The sequence below is a fragment of the Chiloscyllium punctatum genome, chromosome 44 (assembly GCF_047496795.1).
Source record: "Chiloscyllium punctatum isolate Juve2018m chromosome 44, sChiPun1.3, whole genome shotgun sequence".
Taxonomy (NCBI): Eukaryota; Metazoa; Chordata; class Chondrichthyes; order Orectolobiformes; family Hemiscylliidae; genus Chiloscyllium; species Chiloscyllium punctatum.
The window spans coordinates 25,081,015-25,094,778 of NC_092782.1; the positions used below are offsets into that span (position 1 = coordinate 25,081,015).

At 37.1% G+C, this 13,764-nt stretch overlaps 1 protein-coding gene across 4 annotated transcripts in view; it reads left to right on the top strand.

The window, feature by feature from the left end:
• The window catches only part of apaf1 (apoptotic peptidase activating factor 1), a 182,035-nt gene that overhangs the window by 103,051 nt on the left and 65,220 nt on the right, over positions 1-13,764 (top strand). For all 4 annotated transcript variants that reach the window (XM_072562470.1, XM_072562472.1, XM_072562469.1 and 1 more), the window contains one exon: positions 4,697-4,822. In XM_072562470.1, the coding sequence (XP_072418571.1) occupies positions 4,697-4,822 (126 nt within the window). The remainder of the gene's footprint in view (positions 1-4,696; positions 4,823-13,764) is intronic.

Consider the following 13,764-nt stretch of genomic DNA (forward strand, 5'->3'; position numbering starts at 1 on the left):
AAGCTACTGTGTAGAATTTATACTGTTTACTGGGCTTACTCCTAATGTGAATAAGGATGGGTATTTTTTAACAAATAATGAATAACAAACTGGTAAATTTGACATACAAATTCCCACCTATATGTTTCTGAAATGTTTGTATAAAATTTGGGTGTTTTCAGGTAATTGAAGTTGGAAACATGCAGTAATGAAGACTGTTCTACAGCATGCATTGTTTTGCTTTGGAGTGCTGAAAACTACAAATGAGTGCCAGATGCTTCCCTTTGAAGGAAGTTCTTGTTGAATTTGTAGATGTGTTTTTGGGCAAATGTTGATTTTGTTTAGTTCTTATATAACACACTAAGATTCAACATGAGTATATGAAAGCATCTGTCATTTGTTCTTGGCTTCAGTTACCAGAACAGGTGATCATCTGTAAAAGATTTACTCCAAAAACATTAGTGGTAAATAGAATAATGAAAACTGATATGAGTATTTAGGTAGTTAGTAGTATTGAGGTATGGTTTCTAGTAATTAGATGCATGGAAAATAAATCTTATATTAACAATGCAAATTTTGAGCTTTCAGAATTCAAAAACTAGCCATAACATCAGCAAAGCTTTTTGTATTGTAACTGGCATTAGTGTTTAATGAATTTATTGGCAAGGAAATCAATTTATTTTGTTATTCATTTGTTTACAATGGATGTTTGTGCTAACACCAACATCTTGCAAACGGAAAAACATAAAGTGCACTTTATTGCTTAATGTGATTTGATGAGATCCAATTTTCCTTCAAATTAAAGACAGTCCTAGAATGCCTCATTTTCTAAGGTATCTTTGTTGCTTTGTAACTATATCCTTCTTCACAAGGATTTTATTTTACTTTCTGCCAAACTGCCTGAAAATAATTAATGTAACTTTGCAAATTATGAAGTCAGATAATGACTACTTTGTATTGTATAAAGATAAATTTAAAGATAGACATTGCATGTCATGTTTGGTCTCATCTTCAATGATCAATGTATTTTTTTTCTGCATCTTTTCAGATAATTCTGTCAGACTAATGTAAAGATACCTTGTCAGATTTGACTAGTCTTTGAACTTTGACTGCATGCAATGGTAAAAGAAATGTTACTGGTTAACATTTTCTGTACATGATTCATTTCAGTGCTCTAACAGCATTTTGTTTTTAGCTGTAAGCAGGGTTACAATCAGTTTCTCATTCTTTTATTACTTTGATATGTGTACATCTTTAACAGCAGCAAGTTCAATTTGCATAAAGTTGTAATGTAGGAAGTCATCTGGTGTAACCTATAGAGGATTAAAGGAACAGGCATCAACCTTTAAGTAGAAGAAATTAGATTAGAAGTCATACTCCAACTATACAAAGCCCTGGTTATAGCACATCTGTAGTAGTGTATTCTGAGTTCTATAAATTAAGAAGACAATATTAGCTTGAGCAGAGTGCAGAGTTGCTGTATCAGAATAATACTGGGGTTTCACGAGTTAAATTGTAAGGAACGATTAGGGCAGTAATAGATTGGGTTGGATTTCTCCTGCTTACTGTACTGGACGTAGCTGGGCAATTTATTCACATTGTTGAGTACAGGTACACGATCCTTTATCTGAAAAGCTCCAAATCCAAAGTTTTTTTTTTCCATAACTAGGTAGTTTGGCAAGCAAATCGTTAACCCAACTCCGCACCCACTCGACCCAGGTCACTCAGATGTGACTTGGGGGCATGGCCCTGCACTGGCAGGCATCAATTCTGTCTCAGGGCTTGTAGTACTCACGCGTGCGTCTGCTGTTCACTAAGGTTTTTTAAAAAATTTCACTGTTAAACTATCGCTTGTTCCAAAATCCAATAAAATCCAAATTCCGTTAACTAGTTAGTCTCAAGGGTTTCGGATATAGGATTGTGTACCTGTAGATACCATTGTTCTAGCTGTACTGGAACAGCTTGGCTACGGGCGCAGAAAGTTCTGGAGAACAATTCTTTGGTACTGTTGCAATGCTGTCAGGGCCTGTAGTTTTTGCTGTATCAAGTGCCTCAAACTGTTTCTTGATATCATTTAGAGTTGACCAAATTGGCTGAAAACTGGCATCTATGATACTGGGGTCCTATGGAGGAGGCAGAGATGGATCATCCACTAGACACTTCTGACTGAAGATTGTTGCAAATGCTTCAACCTTATCTTTTGCGTTGATGTGCTGGGCTCCCCCATCATTGAGGATAGTTATATTTGTGGAGCTGCCTCCTCCAGTGAGTTGTTGAACTGTCCACCACCAATTGTAACTGGATGTGGCAGGACCGCAGAGCTTAGATCTGATCCATGTGATGTACCTCTAATGATCTATTGATGCTTATGTTGTAGTTTGATTTTGTAGCTTCACCAGATTGACTTCTCATTTTTTGCACATGTTTCTGATTCTGGCAAGCCCTCCTGCACTCTTCATTAAATCAAGATTGTTCCCCTGGCTTGATGGTAATGGTAGAGTGGGGAATATACTGGGTCATGAGGTTATAGCTTGTGTAGAGAGTGCAGTTCTGCTGCTACTGATGGCCTATTGTACTTTGTGGAAGCTCAGTCTAGATCTGTTTGAAGTTGTTCCATTTAACACTGTGTTAGTACCACACACGCATGGAAAGTATTTCCGAAAGGACTGTCCAGTGATCGGTCATACCGATACTGTCATGGATATAGATGTGCAACAGACAGATTGGTGAAGATGAAGTCAAGTATGTTTTTCCCCCTTGTTGTTCCCTCACCTGCCCCAAACCCAGTCTAGCAGCAATGTCCATTAAGACTTGACCAGCTCAATCAGTAGTGGTGCTACTGAGAACTTCTTGGTGATGGACAGTGAAATCGCCCCAGAGTACATTCTGTGCCTCAGCCATCCTCAACATGAGGGGTAAGGAGTCATCACCTGAGTAGAAGGCTGGGTGGGGGTGTAATCAACAGCAGCTTTCCTTGCCATGCTTGACTTGATAATCATGAGACTTCTTGGGGAATAGAGTCGATGTTGAGGTCTCCCAGGCCAGCTCCCTCCTGACTGTATAAAACTGTGCCACTGATGGGTCTGTACTGCCCTTGGGACAGTACATATCCAGGGTTGAAGATGGTGTTGGCTGAGACATTGTGTGTACATTACTGAGGTCATTTAAGAATCAGTAACATTGCTATGGGTCTGGAGTCACATGTAGGTCAGACTAGATAACGATGGCAGTTTTCCTTCCCTGAAGGATGTTAGTGAACATCAATCATCAATGGTTTCATGGTCATCACTGGATTTTTAATTCCATATTTCCTTTGAAATCATATCCCAGCATCTGCCATGGAGTAATGAGGGCTTTGATGATTCTAAATAATGATGACTTTAATTAAAAAATAGCAGGATTATGGACTCAATGTTTGAAACGAGCCTGATGAAATGAGAAACATGCTGGTGCCACAGACTGGTTGAGCATTGTGAGGATTTTATTGCTGGACAGGGATGATTCAATGTCTGGAAAGGAATTATTCTCACAAACTAGTTTTCATTGGCAAATAATTTATCTCTGATAACATAATGACTTTTTAAATAGTATGTTTTGAAACTGTTCTGAGTTTATAATAGTAACATGTATAAGTTTTATCTGTTTAAGAAATAACTCACAAATGAAGTTTGAAGGGATTTGGGCAATACATAGCAATTTAGAACAAGAGAAATTGAGGATTTGGGTTGTAATAAAATGAATAAAGATTCCCCAAATGGTAGGAGACAAGGGTTTTGAATTTTGACTTTTTGTTTTGGACATTGAGTTCATAGAACTGTGTTCACATGCTGCTGCGTAGAATGCAAGAATTTTAGCAGATCATCCAACCAGCCAAGGAGTAGATTAACTGAAGTTTGTGACAGGAATTGTAACCAGAAAAGATGTGGAAACCAAAGGAAAGGGGAGTTGAGGAGCAAGTTACTGCAGATACTGGAATCTGAACTGAAAACAAATAATGCTGGAAAGCACAGTGGGTCAGGCAGCATCCATGTAGAGAATGCTAACATTTCAAGTCTAGATGACTCTTCATAAGGCTGATGAAGTCTGCTCTGATGAAGAGTCATCTAGACTCAATCTGTCTCTCTCTGTATGGATACCGGCTGGCCCATTGTGATTTGCAGCATTTTTTTTGTTTTCAGTTCAGGAATGGGGACTTTGCCTGGAATTAGTCATATCAATCTGAGTGATATTGTGGCTACAGGAAATGGCAAGGTATTGTTGACATTAGCAAGAGAATGATTAGTAAAATTGTTCATACTATAGTTACACTAGCTGTAATATTTCAAAATGGTATCAACTGAAAACTGTGGATTGAAATGTAAATTGCAATCTCCAACGTAAAAGCTAGTAACTATGAAAAATGAGTACCTTTTTTCATATTTTTTAAACTTTGTTTTTATCAAAGCTCCTTAAATACAGTCAGAGCAGACAATTGGAAAATTAAAATAGAAAGCAATCAGGCTCTCAGCAACGCTTAGCCTTTCTTAATTGTAATAAGCAAAGTTTACTTATGAATTAATTTTTGATTTGTATAAACATAGTTTTTACCATGCATCATTTAACTAACACTGCTGCAAAACTTCATTGTTAACCACTACTTTTAAGCACTTTTATTCCATTCCTCTCTTCTCGTGTCTCTTTCTTCTGTTGTGATAATTGGTTATTTTTTTCTTCTAAGGTTCTGGAACTTCCTAGTGGTAAACTTCACAAAACATTAACCGGTCACATGGCATGTGTCCAACAATGTCAGTTTACATCTGAAGGTATGATGCTGATTTCCTGTTCTGATGACTCCACAATAAGGGTAAGAAATGCTTTATTCTAAAAAATTTAAATATAAATTATTCTGTAAACATAATCCTATTTTGACACTTCTGTCTCATTTGAACCTTTTGGAATCACTTTAAGTAAAAAACAAAATTATGTTTACCCTTATGTTATAACCACCTTACTTTTACTGTGGAAACCTTAATGTTGTTATGCTCAACATTTTTGAAAGGTAAGCTGAGATCTGTTGTCAGCATGCTCTTCTTCACACATACTCAGAATAGATTTTTGGGAACTGTAACAGAGTTAAAAACTTGGAACTTTTTCAGCAGACTATTCAACGCTGTGGTGGGGAATTCATAAGATGAGTTAGACAAGCTAAATAATCTTCCTCATCTGTGCTTTGGGAAAATATTGAACAAGAATTTTGGTTTTAATTAACACAATGCATGCAAAAGTCATCCCAGTTGATTGTGAGGAGCTCTTTACAGTTGTCAATTGACAAAACCCTCTGGAGGCCTGCTGTCAGAAATCTTTGGAGAACAAGAACTAAACACGTATCAGACAAATGTCTGTATAGATTCCCTGCGTTATGTGGAAAGTTAAGGATGATATAAACTTTGGTTCCGTATTTTAAAGTACTGTATAGATAATATCAGTAGATCTTCTGTGTCTTTCCCACAGGAAGAATTGACATTATTTTCCTGAGTGCTTTAGAGACTCTAAGTTAGACAGATGATAACGTTGAATTTTAAGTTCCATTGAGAATTAGAAGTGGGGAGATTCAGATATGGTATTGTATATCACCATGGTGATGTCCAAATAGAGCAAGTGTTATATTTATAGAAAAATTAATATGGATCAAGCACTTGACTGAGAAGTAATGCATTTGTTTTTAGGAACGTAGAAAATTAACAGAGCGAGAGGCGATCATTTGAATTATTGCACCTGTACCAGCCCAAAAATAGCAATCCAACGTAATCCCACTTTCTAGCTTTTGGTCCATAACCCTGTAGGTTATGCCATTTCAATTACATATCCAAGAATTTTTAAAAAATGAGATGAGAATTTCTGCCTGCACTGATGTTTCAAGCAGTGTTCCTGGTCTCACTACCCTCTGAGTAGAGACATTTCCCCTCAACTCAAAGACTTTTCCACTTAAAGTCTATATTCTGTTATTATTGACATCTCCACTAAAGGTAAAGGTCCTTTTGGTCCAATCTACCTAGATCCCTCAGAATTTTATACACATCAGTTAAACCCCACCTAATCTTCCTTGGTTCCACAGGAAACAACCCTGACCTAACAAGTCATGCCTCCTGGCTAAAGTTCTCCAATTCTGCCAACTTCCTCTTATGTCTTCTCTGTGTTCTGTCTCATATTCCAGCTGCTCCATAATGGGTATTTTATGCAATTCTATCTTAATGTTCATGCTGTTATATTCTCTACCTTAGCTAATAAAGGATGATTTCTTAATGCATTATCTACCTGTGTTGCATGTGGTACCCTTCTGTACCTCTACACTTCTTACTATTATAATACTGTACTTTTCCAGTCCAGAAATCTATTGTCCAAAAGCACTGATTGTTCAGTGTTTTTTGAGTAGATCCAAGCAAATGATTACATTATTTTGGTTCTGTACGTTTGAAGCAGAAACTTGGAAAGTATGAGATTTGCATCAGTGAAAGTTTATTTGAAAACTCTGTTTATATTAAGTTATCTGTTTTATGCTTCGGATAACTCTTTATATCTGCAGTATTTTCAGTTTACACAATTGTGATTAAACATTTTAACTTTGTTCAAAATCCAGAAATTAATTTGTCCCAAGCATTCTAATTGGAGAGGTTACAGTGCACTTAATGCAAAGATGTGGAAAAATATATTTCACAATCAGGTTGATCCAGTGGTCAAATGTAAACAACGGAAAGTTTGCCTCCTGAATGCCAGGTTATGCACTTAAATTTTGGTTATATGGTAGTCACATCAACTTCCCTTAACTGTGTGATGAGTTGACAAATTGAGCATCTGAATACCATGTTGCTTGTCAGTGTGCAGAAATTTGAAGCTTCAATTGTGTTCTGACTGGAAGGATATGTGATAAGAAAGACAGCAGCCAAATGGAAAGATTGCTTTTCACATGTAAAAAAAATCAATACAAAATTGAGTTCATGGCCCATCCATAAAATATAATTCATTGTCTTCTTGAACAGTAGAAAATGGTCCCACATAAGGACTTGATTTAGCTCTTTGTTAAGAGCAGGTTTCTAACTGTATGTTAGAAGTTCCATGGCCAGAAATATTGGAAAATCACACATCAACTTTCAATTTTTGCAGCATATAAATATTTAATAAGACAGAATTGTTGATGCCAGCTCCATAAAATATCCATATATTCGATCATTGAAACCATTTGAGTGCGTAAACATTTCTATTTTAGATTCTTGCAATTCAGAAAATGGGGCATTTCTTTCATAGTGCTGAACTCAAGATCTCCAATACTGATCAACTTGGTGAACATAAAAACAGATATTTGGGTTCTTAATGATGCCACCCTGGTATGTTAAGGATTCACCCTTCCCTAAGTTCAGAAAATGATGCATCTTCAGTAAAATGTCTGCAAAAGGTCAGCTGCCTCTCCACTTTTGTAAGATACATTATTCATCATATATATATATTGAAGAAAATATTGATTGTAGCTAGGATGCAATATTTACATGTAATTATCCAGGGAAAGAACAAATTATCAGTGCATGATTTTATCAAACTGATATAGTTGTGTAGGTCATGTAATTCTTACCTATTCTACTAAAGCACAGTGGTTGCAAGTTGGACAAAGGGCCATAGGCAGGAAGCACGTTGGCATGTAGTGTTTTGTTTTATGGCATATCAGAGTATAATGAATAATATAGACAGCCTGTTGGAGCCCTAAAAAGATCTTGAATTTTCCAACTTTCCTTCGAGAGAGAAACCTAATCAAAGATTTGATGAAAGTCACATATTTCTAAAGGGAATGCGAGGTGTTGCATTTATTTCTCTGTACGAGCACTGTTTTGAAACATTGAATATATACAGGCTTGCTGTAACTCAATAGAATGTTCAGTATTCAATTCAAATTCTCTTACACTGTATATCAGCCCAGAGCCTTGAACCATTATACGTCAACTAGATTCAGATCATTGAAAACCCACATTTGGGCATTTCTCTTTAAGAGTCATACAGATGTACAGATGGAAACAGACTCTTTGGCCCAACTCATCCGTCCCAACCAAATATCCTAAGTTAATCTAGTCCCATTTGCCAGCACTTGGCCCATTTCTGTCTAAACCCTTCCTATTCATATACCCAAACATATACCTTTTAAATGCTGTAATTGTACTCACCTCTACCATTTCCACTGGCAGCTCATTCCATACACGTACCACCCTTTGCATGAAAAAGTTGCCCTTTAGGTCCCTCTTATTCCTTTCCCCTCTTAATTTAAACCTGTGCCCTCTAGTTCTGGACTCCCCGATCCCCTACCCCAGGGAAAAGACTTTGTCTATTTATCCTGTCCATGCCCCTCATGATTTTATAAACATCTATAAGGTCACCCGTCAGCTCTGAGAAAACAGCCCCAGCCTATTCAGTCTCTCCCTGTAACTCAAATTCTCTAACCCTGGCAACATCCTTGTAAATCTTTTCTGAACCCTTCCAAATTTCACAACATCCTTCTGATAGGAAGGAGACCAGAATAGCACATAATATTTCAAAAGTGGCCTAACCAAAGTCCAGTACAGCCGCAACATAACCTCCCAGCTCCTATACTCAATGCTCTGACCAATAAAGGAAAGCATACCAAATGCCGCCTTCATTATCCTATCTCTCTGTGACTCTATCTTCAAGGAACTATGAACCTGCACTGCAAGGTCTCTTTATTCAGAAACATTCCCCAGGACTTTACCATTAAGTGTATAAGTCCTGCTGTGATTTGCTTTTACAAAATGCAGCACCTCATATATACCTAAATTAAACTCCATCTGCCACTCCTCAGCCCATTCGCCTATCTGATCAAGATCCCATTGTATCCGAAGGTAACCTTCGCTGTCCACTACACCTCTAATTTTGGTGTCAACTGCAAAGTTACTAACATTCCCCCCTATGTCCACAAAAAGTGTATGCTAGAAGACAATTTTTTGGGGTGGGGAAAGTTCCCACAAGCAAAGGTAGGCAATATCTTCATCCCAGGAAGGAAGATTGTGCCATCCTCCTCCACTTCAAAAGATAAAATTTATCAGTTGTTCAAGAATTCAACAGTTGCTCTTAAATTATGCTAATCAAGGACTTACAGCTGTGTGTTGTGACTTTATCTCTAATGCTCATTCTTTTAAGTGCAACACCATCTAACATTGTGGGCTTGGTGTAAGCATGCTTGTAAACATATGTGATTTCCTTTCTAAAATTGAATCCCTATTTACAACATAATTACTGGTTGACAAGTTAAAAATTCTATTCTGATTCCATGCTTCAAGTTTCAGAACAGCAAATTAAGAATATTACATAGTGTTTTTCCCAATAAAAATTGTATTCAGAAGTTGCTGCTAACTGTTACTACTTTTTGTATGGTCACAGTTTCTTTCATTTACAAGTTTAATTTAAAACTGTTAAATTACTGTTTTAATCTGATTTAGTGTTGAATTTTTTCCCCCAATGTGTATAAAATGATTGATTACTTTCTGGCTGTAACTTTGATCTCTTGACTTGTTTGATGTGTTTGAATTATTTGAGATATCCAGCAAACATTTGAATTCTTGGTTTACTTTTCTTCTGTCTAGTCTTTCAAATAAGACTGCATGAGATCTTTTACCTTGAGAACTTTAACCTGAGACCACTAACCTGAGACCACAATTGTTTAATTAATGCTTTGTATCCTGGACATCATTAGTGAATATTGCAGATGGTCTCAAATTCTTGGTAAATGGATGTTCCTTAAATTTGATCTCTCATTGAGAGAAAGCAAGGAGAGACTCTTCCAATTCTGCTGTTACAAAACTCTTTTTCTACTGCTCTGCCAAAGCATGTTCCTGATATACTGTTTGTGTATTCCTATATTTGGCTTTATTGTTTTTCCAAGCTGGATAAGTTGTAGATGGCTACCTATTATCTCCGATACAGCGTGTCTCACTGGGTTAGTGTGCTGGAAATAGAGTTGTCAGAAAAGTTTGTACTTTTTTTTTAAAGTACAAAATATTCCCCAAATTACCTGTCATTTAGAACCAGGTTGACAGAAATCACAACTAGGTTTCTGTACTTGTAATAAATGGTTATTTTGTTAAGTAATTAGACTCGTGCTACAGGTAAGGAGTGATGTAAAGAGTGTTAAACCATTATTTTATAATCTGTTAATTAAAGCTGTAATCCTCTTAAAAACTACTCCTTATAGACACAGATGGGAAAGAAAATCATGGGTGTTACGAATGGAGGGAAAGGCTGGGAAGGCAGTTAAGTGATTCCTGTTCACAAAGTTGCTGAGGTCATTCTTATCATTCTTGTGTTGCAATGTGAGTTTTAATACCCTTTAATAAAGATGTCATTTTTGGCTCATATTTGTTCTGGTATATTGATGGTTATCCTAAGGTGGCTGAATCTATGGTCAGCTGATTCCTGTGGCCATCTTAAGTCATTCTTTTTCCCTTTTTGTTTTGAAAGCCATTTTAGTCAATAAAGGTCCCAAGTATTGAATTCAGATGATTGAAGCAGAAAATTGACGGTCCCTATTTTACCAATATCATAGTAATATATGCTGAGTCATAGAGATGTACAGCACGGGAAACAGACCCATGCTGACCAGATATCCAAAAATAATCTAGTCCCATTTTCCAGCATTTAGCCCTTATCCAAATGCTTCCTATTCATATATCCATCCAGCTGCTTTTAAATGTTGTTATTGTACAGCCTCCACCATTATCTCTGGCAGTTCATTCTATATATACATGCACCATCATCTGCATTACAACATTGCTACTTAGGTCCCATTTAAATCTTTTCCTTCTCACTTAAACCTGTGCCCTCTAGTTTTGGATCCCCCTACCCTGAAAGACCTTGACTATTTACCATATCCATGCCGTATGATTTTATAAACCTCTATGGGGTCACCCCTCAGCCTCCAACACTCCAGGGACAATAACCCCAGCCTATTAAGCCTCTCCCTATAATTCAAACCCTCCAATCCTGGCAATATCCTGATGAGTCTTTTTTGAACACTTTCAGGTTTAACAACAGCCTTCCCATAGCAAGGAGACTAGAATTAAACAGTATTCAAAAAGTGGCCTAACCAATGTCCTGTCCAGCTTTAATATGACCTCCCAACTCCTATACTTAATGCACTGACCAATAAAGGCAAGTATACCAAACACCACCTTCATTATCCAATCTACCTGTGACTCCACTTTCAAGGAACTGTGAGCCTGTATTCCAAAGTCTGTTTGTTTGGCAACACTTCCCAGGAACATTACCATTAGATGTATAAGTATAAGGTGCACAGTAAAAACAATTAGCTTTTAAAGTTAGCTGGGGGAATATTTGGCAGTCAGTGAAGTCCAGGGATGCAATATAGATGTATAATATTTAGATGTCAGGAATCAGTGTTACCAAAGAATGTATCCAGTCAAAGAGTCAATAAGATAGAAAGTTAGATATTCTAGAGTTTTGTTCAATTTTGCGAGCAAGCACTGAGATTTTGAGGGGCCTTTGTTATGGAGTGCATATCCACAAATGGTAAGGAGAAATTCCATCCATCGTTCTCTAGTAACATTACTTCATCTGTCTACTGACATTTTCTTCCTGATTTTCTTTTGCCCCCTCAGTGGTATGACTGTTATCCGAAAATCAGTATTATGTTTTCCAGATTTTAGTCAGCAGGTGTTTTGGTACGATCCCCAGCAAGACACAAACTTTTAAAAAGATTTTGGTCTCCTTGATCAACTTGAATCACACAGAATTTCAGAATTCTGCCACAACAAACTAACATCAATAATAACAATCTGTGAAAAAGATAACTCTTAATGTCTTAATGCAGTCAATAACTCTGCTTGGCATATATAATTTTTTGCATAATTTCTTGAGAATTGCAGTCTTGTCAGCACAATCTAAAGTCACTCCCAGTTTGCACAATGGGCTTGCTTCTCCCATTTTACTAAGTCATAATGCCCATTAATAGGTGAGTCTGATCCCTTGGTCCCCTGTGAACTCCTGAACTGGCTTTCAGTTATAAGGTCTCTAATGACACTTTCTCTTAAGTTTGCCAGAGCCAGTCTTCCAGCATTGTTAAATGAGTGGTAGAAAGCTCTTTTGTTTTTCATTACCTCAGTCTCCATAAAAAATTGGGACAATTGTCAAAAGCACAAAAATGAAAATATATAAGTTAATGGAAGGAAATTCAAACCTTCAAAAACATTCTTCAATGAACTTTAAAATATTTTGGTATTCCTAAAAAAATTATAACGCTGAAATTAATGGCTGACTACATGAACAAACTCTAGAAAACAAACAAACACAAAAGATACAGCATTTATTGCCCATCCTGGTTTCCCTTGTGAAGGTGGTGGTGAGCTGCCTTCCTGTATCTGTTTGGTATAGGTCCACCCACAATGCTGTTCGGGAGGGAGTCCAGGATTTTGACCCAGCAACTCTAAAGAAATGGAGCTAGATTTCAATATCAGGATAATGAATGGCTCACTTGTAGGTAGTAGTTCTCCTGTATCTGCTGCTCTTGTCCTGCGAGATGGTAGTGGTACTGGGTTTGGAGGTGATGTTTAAGGAGCCTTGGAAAATTTCTGCAGTGCATCTTATAATTTGTACTCACTGCTGCCATTGACTCTTAGTGGCAGAGGAAGTAGATGTTTGTGTATGTGATGCCAATCAGATGGGCCATTTTGTCCTGGATCGTATTAAATCTCCTGAGTGTTGTTGGAGCTACACCCAACCAGGCAAATGGGATATATTCCATCAAAGCCCCAACTTGTGCATTGTAGATGGTGAACAGGCTTTGGGGAGTCAAGAGATGAACTACTCACTGCAAGAATTACTAGCCTCTGACCTGCTGTTGTCGCCACTGTATTTATATAGTGAGTCCAGATCAGTTCCTTGTAAGTGGTAACCCCCAGGATGTTGACCATAAGAGTTTCAGCAGTGGTGTTGCCATTAAATGTGAAACTCCTATGATAGACCCAACCAAGCAAATGGGGTTCCCAAAACTATGCAGTAATAAAAAGGTTTAATGCAGTAGTCTAAGATTTTGTACAAAATCAACCATACTTTCTAATTTTTATATTTTATATCTGATTCGTTTAGTTCAGATTCATTCCAGAATCCAGCTGTTGTTTACAGCTAAAAATATTCTGAAGGGCACGTTTGACCTACATTTCCTTTATAATGGTGTTAATGTGAATACAGAGCTGAATAAATTGGCACTGGACTTTCGATCTGCTTTTGTGCAATCACATTTCTTTATCGATATGTAACATCAGAAATTCCCCCTAGCTTGTGTACACTATGACTAATGTAGGCAGCCTCCATGTTTGGACAAATTAAATGGACCATTGACACCCTCAGCAGTTTATTGCGAATATAAATTTGACTGATATGCCTACATACCAAATCTGCATCACAGCAATGTTAAAAGAATACTGATTTTTGAGTAAAGTGCCATATCCCTTTAGGCAGTCTATTTAATTTTTGTTTTAATGCATCCAAATTAGCAATTATGTTCGATTGTAAATTTATGTTAATACTCCAGTTTCACTGTTAAAAAATTATTGCTTTAATCCTTTTGAACAAAACTGTATCTGATATCAGACATGATTCCATAAGCGTCCACTTATCTACCACTAATGCTCAGTAGCAACCATGTGTACTATCTGCAAGTTGCACTGTGGAAATTTGCCAAAGACCCTTAGGCAACACCTTCCAAATCTATAACCACTTTTATCTAGAAGGACGAGG